The following is an 18,871-nucleotide window of genomic DNA, read 5'->3' as shown; positions in this document are numbered from 1 at the left end:
ACTAATTCTATTTGCCACAATCCCAAAGATGATTTTGCCGTCAATTTACCTGGGCTGAGATGGCCTTCTCAGTCCCTGGATTGGCGTTCGTTCTTTCATTCGGTTTTCATCTCCGTAAACAGTTTTCAGATGATATTTCCATGAACGATTCGACTTTCGATTAGATTCGATTTCAAAAATTCCTTTTACATTGAAATAGTTTTCAATGCCTCTATGTAGAAATAAACTTTCTTTTCAATTATTTGGTCAAAATTTCAATACGGGGTCATATATTTTAATAATAGTAATAATGCTATACAAGTTCGCAGGCCAACGTTCGAGCACATGGGCCTATGAGCCGCTCTTTGTTTCGTTTACATTTTTTTAAGGTAGAGTTTTTTCCTAGGGCTCTCCCTGACTTTAACTTTGAAGTTTGTGTCCTCTATTGAATTATTCATTTCTTGGGTTTTCATACACCACTCTTTAATTGTCTTCCTTTCACTCTTTGTCAGGTCTTCTGTTATCCGGAAGGGCAATCGCTCCCAACACTGTATTTTTGTCTTCATTCGTTTGCAAATCGGACTTTGATCAGTCTATAGCGTTTCACATCTTCTCTTTCTTTTGAAAATTTCCCGATTCTTTGTGTTTCTTCTATCTTTATATTCCTTAGGCGTAGCATCAAAGGTAGGAATTTTTCATGAAGTTATTCTTTGTCGTAAATTTTGGTTGACTCCTCTGAATCTTCAGTGGATTCGTCAACTCCATGAAGAAATAAATTACATGCTGTGGATTGTATCAGTCGTTCCTCCTGTTTTTCCCTTCGAAATGCATTTTCTATGTTCTTCTCGATTTGCCTTGCTGCGGCTGCTGCGTAGCTTCGTGGTCTTACTTCTTCTTACTTCTTTTCAATGATGTTTTCCATCTTCTTTTCGATTTTTGCCAGTCTGGTCTCAAAACTATCCTTTATTTCGATGATCATAGTATTGACGTCTATTGATTGATTTCAACGTATTGGGCTTTCATTATGTTTTCGCAAGCTTTAATCTCCTTTCGGAATCCTGAGATTTTAGACGTTTCACATGAATTAACCCGTTCGAATAGATCAGGGATGATCACGACACAGTTTTGACAGACAAATCTCTTGATTTGTATGTTAGACATAACTGGATTTGATTGACGGGGAGCTTTGAACAAATGTAGTGTACGATTCGATTGCACTTCTTACATTCAAGTGTGTCTTTGGATCTTCCTTCTTCACTTGTAATACATTCAGATGGGCTGCAAAGGTCGTAAATTGATGCTGAATTTTGGTCAATTTCGAATCACGTTTAACATTTAGATTACATTTTCGAAATAAAGACTGAATTATGTTGGTGGTACTACCCTTGCCGACCGGCGGGGTGTGGCGCTAAAGTGGACCCTGCGTGGGACGTTTTTTTTAAGTGACCCTGAATGGGACTGAAATTTCCAAATTTTCTCAACATTTCCCATATTTTTTACAAATTCCCCCAAAAAGCTACACTACGAGGGACTGATTTTTCTAGTTTGTTTTTTTGCGACCTGACCAGCGGCACATCCCCGTACCCGTTTTTGGCCAAGCACCCCCCTCCCCCGGATGCATTCGCATTAGCGTGGTGGGTGGACTAAACTTGGGAGGCATTCTTCGAAAATTTTGATTTTGGCGCCCCCCTATGAAAAGTAAATATCTTTATAAAGGTTACGCGAGCGAAACGAGCACGAAAGTTTTAGGGTGTTCTCTCTCTTTTTGGCCGAAAACTGCCATATCTAAGGTTTTAAAGGAGCAATGGGGTGCCGAAATTAGTAATCAAAGGCCTCCTTTTGCGCCCTTTCTATTTCGGCGCCCCCCCCCCCCAAAAAAAAAAAAATGTCGGCAGCTGCCACCACGCTACTGGTGCATTGGTTGTTACTGTAAAGAAAACAACACAAAGCTACATTTTAGGGAACTTGAGAATATATGTAAAAAATTAGCTGGAATTATTTTTGTTTAAAACACAGGTCTTTGTAGAGCTGAAATCTCTAATAGAACAGTCATTCGTTCATTGGGACTCGAGAGTCAAATTTTGACCTGTTTATAAAAAATCAATCCTGATCAACTGGTTCGATTTTCTGTATTTTACGTCGAGAGACTTGTGATTATGTATTAACTATTATTAACATTTATGTGATCTATATGCAAAGAAATAATCGCCCAGCAGATCCTGATTATACACGCACGGCTCGTGTTCACTCTGAAGGCCATGACTCCTTTTGAGCCATCCCATTTGTACCATCTCTTTTAAAGCATGTTGCTGCTGGCAGAATGATGATCTGTTTTGAGAATTTCTTTTTATTACGTCCGACTATTACGGTTTTAATCTTGGTTACACGTTTTCTATAAGGACAAACGATACAACATATAACATTTAAGGCTTGACACTCAAAAGGTTTATAGGGACATCCGAAGACTTCAAAGATATACTCGTATTGTATACTTCAGATCTCTGCCAACGTTCTGTCTGTCTGTCTGTCTGTCTGTCTGTCTGTCACAAAAACTTTAGGTCAGCCTGGTGGAGACTTCGGATTTGGCTGAAATTTAGCACACTTGTTCCTTGTCTGAATATATGGGGGTGCTTTTTTCATTTTTTGAAAACTTTTTGGGGCCTGGGGACGAGTTTTTCGCCAAAACGAGGCTAAGACTTTGAGGCAACCAAAAATGGTCGGATTTGGCTGAAACTTTTCACAGTTGTTGTTCCCTTGGCTGAATATCTGGGAGTGCTGTTTTCGTTTTTCAAAAATTTTATTTTTTCTGGCCTGGGTACTAATCTTTTGGTTTTTTATTTTTGCTACAATTTTGCCTATGAATAGTTTATAGCATCTGAAGTCGAGCCCAGTGCGTTGAACACATCCGACTATGATAAATCCACTATTTAATCCTTTATAAATGCTGTTACTAAGGAATCCCATCGTTAATCTCGAAAGAAAGAGCTTGTTTTCAATCTTCTCTCTTATCACCCTTATATTTTGAGATTATAAATGGTATGATGGTCTTGACCTCATTTTGGTGTTCATAACAAATTACTTACAAATTAGATTCAACATTTATGAACATTGATTTTTATGGCTGATTTGACGAGATTTTATCATTTGACAGAAATACCTTCTTCTAGGTCAACCTGAACAGTTTCAAAAATTGTGTGACATTTTTTAGAACACAAAAAATGGACAAAAAATCTTTAAAGTTGAATAAAATTTACTCAAATTAATTACAAGACTTGAAATTTTGACATGTAATAGGAAGTTTTATCAGCTTTTCAAAAATATATTTATGAAGTAATTCTTTGTGACAATAAATGACTTACTAAATGAATTACCCTGTTATGTTCAACTCTCTGTCACAATCAACTGATGAAAATAATTTAAACATAATTCCATGTTTTCATACCTCCTATATCATCCAGTAGTTAAATATGAACAACTTTCGGTGTTGATTATGCCAATAAAAGACTTACTTTATGGGTAAAAAAACTGAAATATGTCATCCTTAAAGTAAGTCATTTTTTGTCACACTTAACTTCTGGGTATAACTTGAGATATAGTAAGTCAATTTAGGTAAAAAATGATGCATCCGTTAGGGGATATATCTGACTTAACCATATCAAAAATATAAACATTATGCACAACGTTTATATTTTTAGGTCTTAGCAACCTGGTAGCTTATTGGTTGCTTATAAAGAAAATGTGAAGGGGAATGGGGAATTAAGGGGAATGGATGCATCTCAAAAATGTCACACACCCAGTACTGAATTTTTGAAACTGTTCATCTCATATCACTAGTCTCATAGACCTTGATACGCAAATTTTTATAAGAAACTCTAATTAATCAGCTTAATCATTTATTTTGCTCTAAATAGCCAGGTTTTAGTTTATAATTACCATCTTGTGGGGTATTTAGAATTTCCAACCCCCTGGAAATTAGGTCCCCCCCTGTTAATTTAAATTTGATAATCTTTCCGACCCTCTTGTTTATTCCAGCCCCCCCTTGTTCATTAGACACCTGAGAGTATACCGTAGTTATGCATATTGGGTCAAGGGCTATCGTTTGCCATGATTAGATAATCTAAAAAGCTTTTACTTTACTAGATAATGAAATTAGAGCCCTCTGTCTTAGCAACCTGGTAGCTTATTGGTTGCTTATAAAGAAAATGTGAAGGGGAATGGGGAATTAAGGGGAATGGAAATGTCTTCATGATTGACGTAGAAGTCCTCTGGTTGGATAACAAACCTATAAACATCGGAGAATTAAAAGTTTTTCAATCTACCTTATTACACGAAAGTAACTAGACACATAATTAACGGCCTTGAAATTAACACGCAAAAAATTAACACGAATTTTATTTGCTTTTTCAAGGACACCACGGCTAGTTTTAATTAAAGAGGTTTTAATTAACACGAAATTTTTCAATTCGTGTTAATAAAATGACTAGTAATATTCGTGTATGCCCGATCAAACTTTCTGTCCCCTAAAATGGTTCTCGCGATTTCTAGTGACATTCTGATAGCAAACCCGCATCTGTCAATCACTTTTTAGACCTGTTAATCAGTCACTTGTGGTTCGGAAAAAGGTGTTTGTAAGATAGCAAAAAAAGACGATAGTCGATTTTTATGTATTTTTTTAGTTGAAAGTTTTGGAATACTGGATTTTCAAGAGAAGGGAAAGTCATGACTCTTGCCTCTCCAACCGCTATCTAACCTGATCCAAATACAGAACTTGATGACAAAATCAAGCTGAGGTGACGCTACTTAGAAAATATTTGTTTCTTAAAATTTTAACGGGAATTTTCAATAATATCAATAAGAGCTCATAAAACCAGAAAAAGATTGGTCAGTACTGACAAAATAACACATACTACAACGCACCGTTTAGGATTCAAACTCTCAAAAATGCTACCCTGACAGGTAGCAGTTCAACGCCTTATTCACTCGGCCACGCAGACTTGATAATTTTTAAGCAACAATGATTAGTCATATCATATCTTTATTTGCCATGACTTGTATAATTTTACCCTGTCAAGGTATTAACTTCTTAAAGAAATGATTATTTCCAACATACAAGAGCCGATCAATCATCGTGATTTTCAGGACTCTTTAGTTGAAGAGTGACTCTTATTCCAATTCAGTAAGGGGATTCAGCAAACGGGGTGTAAACCCTGCTAGTGTCTATGAAATTAGAAAATTTCCATCCTATGGGTTAGGGCACTCTCAAATCTCCTTTATAGTCTCAAAGACTGAAGAGAGGAGCTTGTTCTCGAATACAGTACCGATATACAGCAGACAGAGTGTACACGCACGGGCGATTAAATACGATCGCGCGGGATGCGGGTCAAAAAATTCCCGTGAGCAATCTCGTTATTTATCAAAAAGTTTCTAGTGTCATAAGGATTTTGACGTTCAAAAAGTTCTATCTACATGAATCTGAATCATGGCTCTGCTTTGTGTACTTAATTGTAGGGGGCGGAATAAGCAGGTGGGGGTAGTCCAGATAAAAATCAACAAAGTAGGGGGGTCGTAATTATTTTAAAGTGCTATTGACCTGATTTTGCTAAAAATTCCTAGGAAAATTAAGGTTTTTGGCCAATTTTGACACTTCGTAGCTTAAAGGTCATAAAATGGGGGGGTCATTATAAAGTTATAAGGGGGTGATTTTTTTCCAAAAATTGTAAAATGACTCCTATAATTAAGCACACACGAGTAGCTCGCATATCTTTATTCATAGTTTGAATCAAATCTTAAACTTAATACTACGGTCAAAAAGGCTTGCCAGTTGCTTGTTGCTTGGTGACAAGGGACAGGAGATTACTTAGGCTATATTTCAATTGGCATCCAAAAGAATGGGGCTCAAAAGCCTCTTCCATACGCCATACCATTTGCCTTATATACAGTTATATAGTGGGCATCCACTTTGATTGCTGCACAGATTACACGCTTTTTTATAAGAATGGTGTAAATCCATTTCATCATGGATATTCTTAACTTTTTGGGAAAAATCATCCTAAAATATTCGTACAGCATTCTTAGGTTAGGATCCGGTAGGATCCTAATTCAGACTAGATATAACATTTAGTACATACGTCTCAAGCATAAAATGGTATTTTTGTGAAAGGAGTGAGCCAGTAAGTGGGGTAATTGGCAATTTATAATTGAAAATGCTTTAAAAATGACATTCTTAACTTGTGGCCAAATTCTATGGTGTATTCAGTCCAAGGTGCTTTTTGTCGGATTGATCATTGAAAGCGTCTATAATGGACCTAAGAGCCTCTTCAGTAACTCAACCAAATAGTAATAGAAATTCATGATATTACCTTTGAAACTATTTTATATTCATACATAGTCTCATATAGTCTCATACTTCTCATAGTCACTCAAACAACTTATATAAAACTCTATCGAATTTACTCAAGATCAAAGTTATATTTACTAGACAGAGGAATAACATAGAGTATAGTCTAACTCTAATTTTGAGAGATAACTTTTGAAATATGATGAAACAGTTGCCGAGTTTATATTGACGTGAAAAAGGGCTGTAGAATTTTCATTGTTTACTAATTTAAGATTTATTTTAATACGCATGCTCCAATTAGTATTTCTCTTTGATTCTGAGTAACTTGATAACTATACACATAACATATATACGCCCCTGTGTCACAGACCCGCTGGGAAATTGGGCAAAAATTTCGTCCCCGGGGAGAAAATACCCTGGAATTTCAGCCCCATTGGGAAATTGGCTTTAATTTCATCCCCACTCGAAATTCATTGTTTAAAAATTGCACTTCAAAACCATCCCCACTGGATTTTTGAGCCTTGGAACAAAATAATTACTTTCCCCATTGGGATATCAATAGGAATTTTTATCCCCGCCGATGAAATAAGTTCCACTGGGGCTGTGAGACAGGGGTGTATATATTTTTTGGTACCGCCAATTACACGGAACCAAAATGGTCTAATCTTGATGGTGGCCTGGGATGTAGCTGATAATTTGCTCGAATTATAGATTTTTAATAATGGAAGCTCGAAATAGCCCGGGGGTACTAGGGTTGCGAGCTGACCGGGGGGGGGGGGGGGTTCCGTCCAACTTTCGATCCTTAGACCCTAAAAAAGAAACTAAACTATCGGGACTAAAAAAGAAAATACAAAGGAAAATTTTGTGAATTTTACGACCCTTATCGGGCCAAGTTTGACCAATTTTGACCGAATTTCGATCTTTCCGGGGGTAAAAAGTTGAACTTTTCCTTTTTTCTCGACCCTTGGAGGGACTGAAATTTGATTTTCTGATTTTTCCAACCCTTAGCGGGGCTTTGGAGATCCAAAAAAGATACCCTTACGGGCGGAACTTACCATACCATCCATTTGCCTAAGTACCCCCCCCTCCGGAAATAGATATCGAGTGTCCGCTTGAATTGACAATCATTACTAACTAACTAGGTCATGAGGATTTTTTTATTAATCTCTACACAAAATCTAAACCATGGGAACAAATTCATAAACAACTGCACACATGTGTGTATCCTATACACGTTTTTTATAAGAACAAATATATAAGAATATAAGGCTTCGATGGCTAAAATGTTAAGAACAAGTTAAGAACATCTTCAGGCTTTATGGACTGTATTCTAACAAAATTGTCTAAAAAATACTCAAGAAATGGTGAAAATAAGAATATTTTGAGAACATTTTTAGTCTTAAAAAGAGTTAAGAAGTTTTGGACGTTCTTATCAAAAACATACACTTTGAATAGACTCACCCAAAATCCTACAATGCCGTTTCCGTCAACCCCCTGCTGAACTCTTTTCACTCGCAATTATTAGGTTGAAAAGGACATGTCTTCAGGGGGTCTTGTTAGGGCTTATTAATCGCATTAGGATACAGAACTTGAATTAAAATTGAACGTCTAATTACTGCCATACTTGATTAACTATTTTGTCATTAAAGGGTATTCATTTAATTACAGGCTATTAAGCAACCTATTAATTAGATCGGATCCTCTGTTTAACGTAATTTTAGCTTAAAGAGTTACGTTCCAATACCGTTCAACAATATTTGTAAACTCTCTGGCAATTATATTAAAAGCTCTTTAAACACCTTCCATTTTTCAAGCAGACACAAAATCCTTGAAAAATCCATGTAAATTCGAATTAAAAAATACAGTTGGCTCTCTAATTCGATCTTCAAAGAGAAATGGATTTTCATCGAATAAGGGAGTGTCGTTTATATGAGAGTTTCTTGTTGACGGGGATTTTAAGTTTCATCGGATAAAAGAGCCTATCGAATAGTAGAACGTCGAATTAGAGAGTTTCAACTGTATTACAATATTTTTAAATATTTTTTTAGATATTTAGAGAATGAATTACCTCATTTACTATATGTGACACCGTGCCTGAGCTTTTTAAAAAAATTGCCTCCAGAGAGATCTCCGCACTTAAAATTTCAATCATCTAAAGTTGATTTTTATCATCTATATATTAATAGCCGTAGTCTGTATGTGTGTTTGTGTGTCACTTTCGTTTTCGAACGCAATGTTTTGTTCTTTTAAAAGATGACTTTTGCTTCTTGCTCCACAAATGTGTTAAATCAGATTCGCGCCGTTTTATAAAGACTTTGAGTTGTTCGATAAGTTTGTTTTGATTGATAGATTATAATATCTGCCCAGACGTGCCCGAGCCCGCCTCTTATGTTTTTTTCTTTTTTTCTCTCTATTCTTTTGTTTTATGTTTTCGAATGTAATTAACGACCTTATTTGATTTGAGACATTCGAATTCGTTTCAAAACAAAACAAATTTAAAACATTTAAAACATAAGAATCACAAGACAAGTTTGTTGGAACAACTAAACAGCAACATTAACAATACATTCGAAAGGCGGTAAAAACAAGAGATCTTTCTTCGTAAAAAGGGACTTATAAACATATATGTCGATAATTATATTGCTGTAAATCTAAGTCATTCATTGTTGAATTCGAAAAGTTATGACAAAGGTGCCTAGCTGCCTGACTTTTGGCCCTTGGACCCTTAGCGAGACTAGAGAGAAGAAGAAAAAAGCGAAATTTTGTGAAGTTTACTTCCCTTATTGGGACTAATTTGATTAAATTTCTATCTTTCTGGGGGTAAAAAGATTTTTTTCCCTATTTTTACCGACTCTTAGTGGGACTGAAGTTTGATTTTCTGATTTTTCCAACCCTTACAGGGACTGCCATTTAAAAAAAGGCATCCTTAAGAACGACTCGTGCCCGTATCCTTCTCTTGCCTAAGTACCCACGGGCTGCCTTTTTTCGACGAATCTCGTGTCATGTCTATAATTTCACTCCTCTTATCTTGACATCAAAGTTTTCCTAATCATCAACAAGTACGGCAAATATAAAGCGAGCGAAGCGAGAAAAAAATCTAATTGCAAAGCCTTTTCGGACGTTGCAGGTCGCCGGTATGGTATAGTTTGAATAACGCCCTTTCTGATCATTTTTGCAACAATTTAAAAATATTTTTCAAAATATGGTTAAAAGATACGTGACCTGGGAGGGACAGAGTCAAACTTTGAAGATAATTTTTCCCTTTAATTTTGACTTCATCGTATTTTAAGCCAGCTTCCCAACATCCAAAGGACTTTAAAATGCGTTCAGCAACAGCTAAACCGGCGTGCGACGCCGGGTACCGGCTAGTGGATATTAATATTCAAAAGACTTTTGTACTGGTGACGAGTTCTTTAAATTCCCAAATAATTTGCTGTAGTTTTTTTCTAAAAGATTTTTTCCCAGACACATACTTTGATTACATACATAATTGTAACTCGTCAAACATTCCGACCTTTATTTCTAAACGTATGTCTATATAATTCATATCTCGTCATTAAAAGCTGCGAGGACTGTAATGGACTATCGCTTATTCGAACTCCTATTATTCGAATCTTTCTCTAATTCAAATTTGTTCCCAGTCCCCGTCAAGGAGAAACCTACTTAAAATAGTCTCTATTATTCAAATTTCTCTGTAGTTCGAACAAACAAGATTTCCCGTTGAAGTTCAAATTAGCGAGAGTCAGCTTTATATAAATCGTGGCCTTTTGAAATTATATTGACAATACTGGTTCAGTGTCGTCTAATATTAGTTGTACTGTGTTGAAATCCCTGCGTATCTACCTATCGATTTTTTCCTCTTTGTATCATATAAATCGTGGCCTTTTGAAATTATATTGACAATACTGGTTCAGTGTCGTCTAATATTAGTTGTACTGTTTTGAAATCCCTGCGTATCTACCTATCGATTTTTTCCTCTTTGTATCTTAAAACTAGACAAAATTAATTGGATTTAGAAAATTCTGTCTCGTTCCAAGGTCGTTTTATTATCCTCGCATCAATTCGTTTTAAATCACTTTTGACATACAACATTTTCTCCGTAATCCGTTCTTTATCCCTTGTCATCTTGCTCCAAGGTTTAAAAAATTTCTTACGATTTTATTCACAGCCCGGTTGGGACAAATTTTCCCCAAAACTTATTAATCGAGGATCAGCCATAATTTTCGCACGTTATTTCTCAGCCGTCTGACTACTTGATTGTTTTTCTAACCCTGATTTAAGTCACAGGCAAATGGAAAGTTAAACTTGCGATTTTATACCCAGCCCTGTCTCTTATAAAATTCAATTATGGTAGAAATAAGATACGGTAAACTCTCTCTAATTCGAACTTCTATTATCCGAATCTTTCCATAGTTCTTGGTCCCTTGGTTCCTCTTACGTCAGAGAGAGTCAACGTTTTTACACCCCTGTGTCACAGACCCGGTGTGAAATCACCCACTACTAGAAAAATTAGCCAAAATATTGACCCCAGTGGAAAATTATACTCTAAATTTTGTACATCCCCATTGAGTTCTGTTCGCTAATTTCTCCTCCTCCCCATGGCCCAAAATTCCCACCGCAATGCTGAGAAGGAGATGTTTAGTTGCTGCAACACCCGAGGAGGGGGTACTAGGTTTGATAGGTGACGGGTATGTCCGAACCAAAAATCGAAAATTGAACCTTAGAGGGAGGAAAATTGGTGTTTTTGGGACCCTTAGAGAGACTTTTCCCAAAATGAGAGAGAAAGAATTGACGTTTCCCTTAGATTAGAGAGACTTTTCTCAATCTTTTTGTCGATTTTCACTTGTTTTTTGTCCACATTTTGGAAAATCAACACCCTTTGTGAGAGGAAATTTCGATTTTTGTGAATTTTGGATCCTTATAGAGACTCAATTTGCATTTCAATGGGCTGCATCAGTATAGAAAAAATGAATAAATTGACGTTCCTCTTTGTATAATTTTGTACCGGATTATCCGTTTGTAGACTCCACAGGATTGATCAAATCCATCAACTCTTGTGTAATTGTACGTCTTATAAATGATAGATTTGTATCTTGATGCGGATTGCTTCATGTCAAAACTTATGCAATAATTTGCATTATATTAAAATGGTGTATGTAGATGCTTCGAATGCTTGGGTTTGTTAGTATAATGTTTAGTTGCAATATTCCAAGGGGATAAGGTTTGATATGTGGCGGAATTCCATAGGGAGATACAAATTATCTGTCAAAAATAACTGGAATTCAATGGGGGTAGCCTTAGTTTTCAAAGTTCCAGAGGGGTTTAAACCTGAAATTGCCTGGAATTCCAGTGGGTTAAAGCATTTCCAGCCACAAAAGGATTGACTTCCTCAACAGGGGGTATACGGTTTTTTTCTGGAAAAGCCCAATTCACGGAACGCTATATTGAAAATACTTCACCTTCCTAAAGACTTTTTTATGTTCGGAAGTTCACCTGAACATATTTTGTAAAAAAAGGCAAACGTTCGTCAAATTTCATTAGGAAATAGAGGAAAAGTGTATGGAAACTGTAGCCCTTTTACTCTTTGCTTCCGATATGGGCCTACGTACAACAGGTGTCATTTTAAGTTTTGAAAGACTGTCCTAGGCTTACAAGAACGATCAAAGTATGCATACAGTCAGTTGACTCACTCACTCTTATTCGACTTCTATTTTTCGAATATTTCTGTAATTCGAACTAAAATATTTAAAGTCGTTTAAAAATTACTCTCTGTAATTCGAATCTTTCTCTAATTCAAAGAAATTTTTGGGCCCATGAAGATCGAATTAGAGAGAGTCAAATGTATATTATGAAATTTGGCTTGACATTTCTCTGCACTGTAAAGGCCTACAGATCACAGACAGTGAGAAATGAAATAATTTTGAAATCGTTTTGCTGGGTCGGTTTACCTTTATAATTCTATATCCGTTAAGAGTGGGAGTCCTTTCCTCTGTTTATCTAAATTCATATTAAAATAGAATGATATGATGTAATAATGTATAAGGCAGCGTGTAATATAGATACTGCATGTTTTTTTTCTACGAACAAACTATATAAGAACATAAGGCTTCAATGGCCAAAATATTAAAAACAAGTTAAGAACATTTTAAGGCGTTGCGGACTCTAAAACGCCCGATTTCTTAAGAAAATGAACAAAACTACTCAAAAAATGGCGAAAATAAGAACATGTTAAGAACATATTTAGGCTTTAAACTCAAAAAGTTAAGAATATCCAAAGCTTCAAAAATTTTGGATGCTTTTATAAAAAAGACGTGTAACTCTGCTTGCTTCTAAGATTGGCTAGCTTTATTAAGACTACTATTACATCTGGAAGCTTCTAAAAATTTCAGATGATATGATATGAGCACTCGGAACTGGTCCTACCTACGATGGAGTAGGGATCACGGCCCTGACAAACACTGCGACTTGATAGATGCGAGCTGTCAAGCCATGGTGTATACCATGACACTCGAACAACACTGGGAGAGCGATGCTCACGCGAGGCCGAATCTTATAAGTGCCACGGCACGTCACAATGTCTGTCTAATCTACCCACACTCTTTTGTCAGAGTAATGGTACCCATTTCCCTGTCACATGGCATGGGTTGACCCGGGCGAAGGTATATTCACTTGCCAAGTGAACTGTAGTGACACGGTGGGTATCGAACTCGGGCCTCCCAGGCGGAAGTCAAGTACCATAACCACTATACCACTATACCACTATACCTACTGATGCTCTTATAAGAAACCTGCATGGCCCTCATCTCTGGTTAGAAAATTCGTCGGTTTCTCTTTTTAGAATTTGAGACTTCGATTTGATATTAAGTGATAATGATTTTTTTATTTGGGTAACTTTTGCCCTTGATGTATAAACAATTTTATTATGAGTTTTTAAATGACAATTTTCTGTCATTCCTTATCTTGAAATTTTATCCACTTTTCTGTCGATCATGACACTTTTTTAGTTTTATATGTACAGTAGGGTTTCCATAACTCGAACCTCTATAACTCGAGTTCGAACAATCTCCCGGTTAGTGGTTACTCCATATAACAAGTAATATAGTATAAGTAAAATCTGTTTGATTTGAATTTCCTTTAACCTGGACAAATTTCAACCCCCAGTGCGCATGACTTCACTCAAGTTTTTAAAACATTTTTCTGTATGAGTTACAGCGTATAAATTGACCTGATTGTTGAGATTGCTTTGGACAAATGCATTTCCAAAAAGATGACAAAACAATGTCTATTCAAAAGGGAATTTTAATAGAGTTTAGGGTCAATAATATTTGTCTGTGTTAAGTCTCGACTTTCGTGACAATTTCTGAGTCACGATTTATCGAAAATTTCATTATATATCATCAAGGGTCAAAAAACAATTTAAAACAAAAATTAATTTTTTAAAAGAAGGAAAATCCTTCTTTGAAGTTAAGTATTTGATAAAAATTGAATTTTGAATTTTGTAGTACGTACGTATCATCAATGTAGAACATAAATTATTATTATTTAAAGAAATATTTGCCAGTATCATAATACTAAAGCAGTTTTTTTTTCGTTGGAAAGATATTCAAAAGTGTCAATGTAAAAACAAGCTCATGTATATTGTTCACTGCTTTTACTTAACTATATTGAGCTGCCAGTTTTCTTAGATTGGAGCTGCTCATGAAACTTAAATCTGAAAATTAATAAATTTTTGAAAGTTATAACTTTTAAAACACATAGGAACAAAAACATAGTCTACTATATAGTCATGGAAGTTAAGTATATCAACTATGTACCAAAACCTTTCTGTAAGAACTAATTGAAAATTGGGTTAGGTCTCAGTTATTCTTACTTCAGCACTTTAAACTCGAATAGTTTTTTTTTTGTTCTCATAACAAATTTTAGTAAGAGCATTGATTCAAATGTCCCTTACTTTAGCCCTTTTATCAACTATTGTTGACAGTCATTCTAAGTTGAGAATTGTTTTTTGTAATTTTGGGCTCATTCTGTATATCGATATTCCTATAATATTGTTCTTGTTCTTAAAATGTTCTTACAACAAGGGGTACAGAATTGATCAGATAAAGCTACTTTAGGCGTTTTAATTACTACAATCAGTTTGCTGTCGTTTTGATGGACGCTGCTGGAGCTTAATCATAGCAATAAGTATTAGCTTACAATACTTTGTCTTTGTTCTATTGACATGATTAGCATGACACTATGTCAAACATTCATATTTAAATATGATATAAGAACGTCAAAATTGTTCATGCCTCTTTGAAAGATGCTCCTAATTTTTAGTTTTAGCTTAAAAAGGTTCTTAAAATGTTCTTATTTTTTTACGTTTCGAGTATGATTTCCTGAGAACTTACATATTCTTATAGTGTTTGTAAAGCCTTCATAATGTTCTTACAATGTTATTAAATTTTGGGTTTTGTACCTTCATGATCTTATGTACTTTGTTCTTGTGTAAAAGATTTCTGGAACAGAAGTATGGTGTATGCAAAACGATGTCACTGGTTGTTCCTATTGTTTTGTTCATGAATATATGTCAGGAGATGTGTATGTTCTTTTTTTGTTGTCTTAAATTGAAAAATGTCAAACTTGCCTATAATATCAGTAAAAAAATAGAGAGAGTAAATTAATAAATATCCTCTCTTCTTGTCATTAACTCTTTTGTTTTTTGTAAAATGGTGATTATCATTTTTTGTGTGTTGTTCTGTGAGTCTTATGTTCTCTCTCTTTCTCTTTCTCTCTCCTGTCTTCTATAAGTCTTAATCAAAAGAGATTTGATTTTTCGGACCGTGTTGTTAACGTGCACGTTTCTCTAAAATGAAATCACATCTCTTGTTTATATATCTTAACGTAAACAAGGTACACTGAAAAATATAAACAAATAGAAATCAAGACTCTGATAATTTGTGATTACCTTGTGGTAAAAGATTCGGATATTGGTAGACATACTCCAGGAAGCAGACAACCGAACATCTGGAATAACTGAATCATTTTGGTGAACACAAATGATTCTATCACGAACACTTAACATCATCAATTGCATCTGGCCTTAAGATCATCTGTTCCTTTCACAAGACATCGATTGATTGACAACCTTTGGTGATTCTAGCAACAGATGGTCTTTGTATTTGGCTTCGATGAAGAAAGTTTGAATGTCGTCCAATAACAACATGGTTAAAAAGGTCTCATTGAAATTATTGGTTAACCTACCACAATTGTCTGGTTCAATACGTCAAAACAGACAAGCTGGTTTCTGACATCTTTGCAACATTGTCTGTCAACATTTATCATGTTATTGTAGATTTTTCTTAAAATGATAACTCAGCCAATGAAATACATAGCAAACACCAGCACTGATATTGGTGTTTGCAATGTTCCGGTAAAAATCAACACATTGTTGGTGTTGGAACGACGATCGATCAAAATACACTTGAATTGATTTCGGCTTTTCTTCTAAGAACTTTTTCATCAAACCATCGCCATTTCTCTTGTTTTATAGAGAAAGCCACGTTCTGGAATGATCAGGTCAAAAAATTCAATTTATAATATTTTACTTTAATTCTAATCGAACCACCAATTTTTCTTTTGTTTATAGGCAGGAGACGAAATGGACCTGGATGATCTCCTGGATGACGAAGGCTGGGATCTTCTCAATTCTCTCACTGATGAAGAACTACTTCAACTCAATGCTGATTTCGACCCTGAGGTACAGTATTACATCCCTGTCTCACAGCCCCGGTAGAATTGTTTTTTTCCACATCAAGATAAAATATTTCTTTGGATATCCCAATGGTAATAGAAATGCTTTTGTTCCAAAAAATGTAGTAGGGATGGTTTTAGAGTGCAATTTTTTAACATTTAATTTCGAATGGGGATGAAACCAAAGACATAGTGGGTCTGAATTTGTCAAGTACTTTCATTTTTTTATTGATTAAACCGGGGAGCGGATTCACATGTGAGAAACGAAAAAAAACAGACATTCAAAAAAAAAATGGGCAGTGTCCAAGGCAAAAATCTATATCCCAGGCCAAAATTGTTTATAGGATATTAAAAAGTATTATTTCTGCGATGAAAGATTCAAAATAATCGTGGAAAATTTAAAATTATAAATTTTGATTTCGGAATTGATTTATAAATGGAGTAAGCTATAAACAGCATTTGCATTATAGAGTGCAGAGCACACACCTATAACTATAAAAATCAACAAGCCTTTATAAGTTTAAAGTTTGGTAAGAAAAATAGAAAAGAGAAAAATAGAGCTTTAATTTTATTTCATTGAGTTTGAATATTAATGAGATTAACTCATAAAGACGTCCAGTGCTGATCTGTCAGCTAAGTAAAGTCGAATGATTTCATAGACAAAAATTTTAAATTTTTTTAAAATTATGTTAATCTCATGTCCTGTTGTAGGCAAGGTAGGAATGTTCGATCGATATTTTCTCGCACTTTAATATTATCAATACAAAAATTTCAAGTGTAGACTTTTTTTTGTGCCGAGAGTTTTTTTTTTAAATTAAAAAGTTTTAAACGTTGGAAATTAAATAGAGCATTAAAATGACATCAAAAATGAAAGTTTAACGGAATGTTGATAGAATGATGTTCTTATAAATTGAACGATCATTTCAAATCAAAAATTGTCTAATGTCCTCTTTGATAACTTGATGACGTCACCTAGCCTGCCATGAGATCTGTTTAAATTCCTTCGTTTTTTTATATATTTTATTAGAACATCAAAAGTTATAATGTGTTTGTTGAACAACCATTAAAAGAGTGCTCAATACTCTTCGTAGAGCAAATTCAATAAAGTTATATTTCAAAAATCACCATGTAAAATACATAACTGAAAGTTTCTTGCTACATACGCAATCATCAGATGTATCCAAAGTTGAATAAACAACTGAACAATTGAAGGCTTTTTTTCTCAGATTTTGTGTTTTAATATTTTCTAATAAAAAAAATCCATATTTTGTAGTTGATTACACACAGTAGGCGATTGGCATCGCATTATAATTAGCTAATTAAAATGATCAACAGCATCTAATTAAATCTATAAACTTGATTTCTCATCTCTAATGGAACCATGCATGCTCTTTCCCTATAATTTCATCTAATGTCATGTCTGCACCCGAAACTATTTTTATTAATTCAAACTAAGCTTCGTACATGTTTTATTCCATAATGAATAAATCGAAACTTGAAAAATGGCAACCAGTTTGCATCCGTTGAAAATTATTACCATTATTGCTCCCTCCTTTGTTATAAGAGTCCAGTATCTTCAACATTGATCAACTATAAATTTTACAATGATTACCAAAATAATAACCTCTTTTCGATTCTTACCTTAAAGATTTTCTTGATCATTTTTCTTAGAACCCTTATAATACTTTCTCCTTGGAACAAGATTTGACACTTAAATCATAATTAATGAAAAAATTTCCCCACTTAATAACCCAAAACCCTTTAAATATCCTCATAATTTGTTCGTCCTGGTATCAGATAATACCAGATTAGTAGCCACTAATGAATCAATGAACACATTCAATGACGAAATAACCCTTTAAAAATCCTCATTTTTTTTAGAACTCCCTAGTCCCAGTATCAGATCGTACGGGATTAGTAGCCGCTAAAAATGCTGGTCCAATGTTCAATCAAGAAGACTTGGTGCAAGGTCTTAACAAAATGGTTGAGAGCAGCAAAACAGTCTTCAAGAATGAAAAGATCAGACAGAAGGAGGAGAAGAAGAAAAAAGAAAAGGAAGAACGCTTAAAGAAACAATATTCGAGGGATAAGCCGAAACTGAATCGAGAGCCTACGGTAAGACGGTCTTTTCAAAAATCAGTTCTGGATAATTATAATCAAAAATCAATTGTAGTAAGGTTACTTAGAATACCACAAAGTTTTATGAAAATAAAAAATGCCCAAACCTAACCCAAACCCATCTTCGAAAATCCTTCAAACACCGACTCTCCTTAAAGACTGACAACCATTCTTGAACTAATACTTCGTATAAACAAATGCCTTGCATACATTACAAACTCTTATATTTTCCAATTTTTTCAATAGGTTGAGCTCACAGCTGAAGAAGAAGAGCTCTTAGAAGCAGCCACAGAAGAAGAACTCATCGAAGCCGCAGGTTCGTCTATTTTTCCTTTATTGTTTCTTCACTAAGAAAGTTCTTAGTGTTTTCCCCTTGTTTTTTTCTATAATAAGAAGATTAAACTTAAGTTTGGTTTTCACCTAATCCAATCTTAAGGAATATTTAGGACGTAGTGTAGATATAGATTTATTCCACAGGTTTTTTATGCCTCACATTAAGTTTAGTTAGATGCTATATGTTTTACGGTATTATTTTATTGGTAGTTTGATAGCCAGACGTACTCCTAAGTTGATCCTGAAGTTGATCCCTTAGAAACCAAAGTTTGATGCCATTTTGACGTTATCAGAGCAGTCCATCTTTTTAGATTAGCCCTACTTAAATTACGAAGGAGATTAAACTTTAATAGATAAATAGCTTTTTAATTC

The 18,871-nt window shown here is 34.8% G+C and overlaps 1 protein-coding gene across 1 annotated transcript in view; it reads left to right on the top strand.

Moving 5' to 3' along the window:
• The first annotated feature begins 15,134 nt into the window (after positions 1-15,134).
• LOC136800083 (microtubule-associated protein futsch-like) overlaps positions 15,135-18,871 on the top strand; it is a 32,799-nt gene continuing 29,062 nt past the window's right edge. The window contains exons 1-4 of the mRNA XM_067056694.1: positions 15,135-15,531; positions 15,945-16,055; positions 17,930-18,163; positions 18,413-18,482. Of these exons, the coding sequence (XP_066912795.1) occupies positions 15,502-15,531; positions 15,945-16,055; positions 17,930-18,163; positions 18,413-18,482 (445 nt within the window). The 5' untranslated portion in view covers positions 15,135-15,501. The remainder of the gene's footprint in view (positions 15,532-15,944; positions 16,056-17,929; positions 18,164-18,412; positions 18,483-18,871) is intronic.

Source organism: Clytia hemisphaerica, unplaced genomic scaffold (genome assembly GCF_902728285.1).
Source record: "Clytia hemisphaerica strain Z4C2 unplaced genomic scaffold, Clytia hemisphaerica genome assembly, whole genome shotgun sequence".
Classification (NCBI taxonomy): domain Eukaryota; kingdom Metazoa; phylum Cnidaria; class Hydrozoa; order Leptothecata; family Clytiidae; genus Clytia; species Clytia hemisphaerica.
The sequence above is the reverse complement of the archived record's forward strand: the minus strand, read 5'-3'. Positions and strand labels throughout refer to the sequence as shown.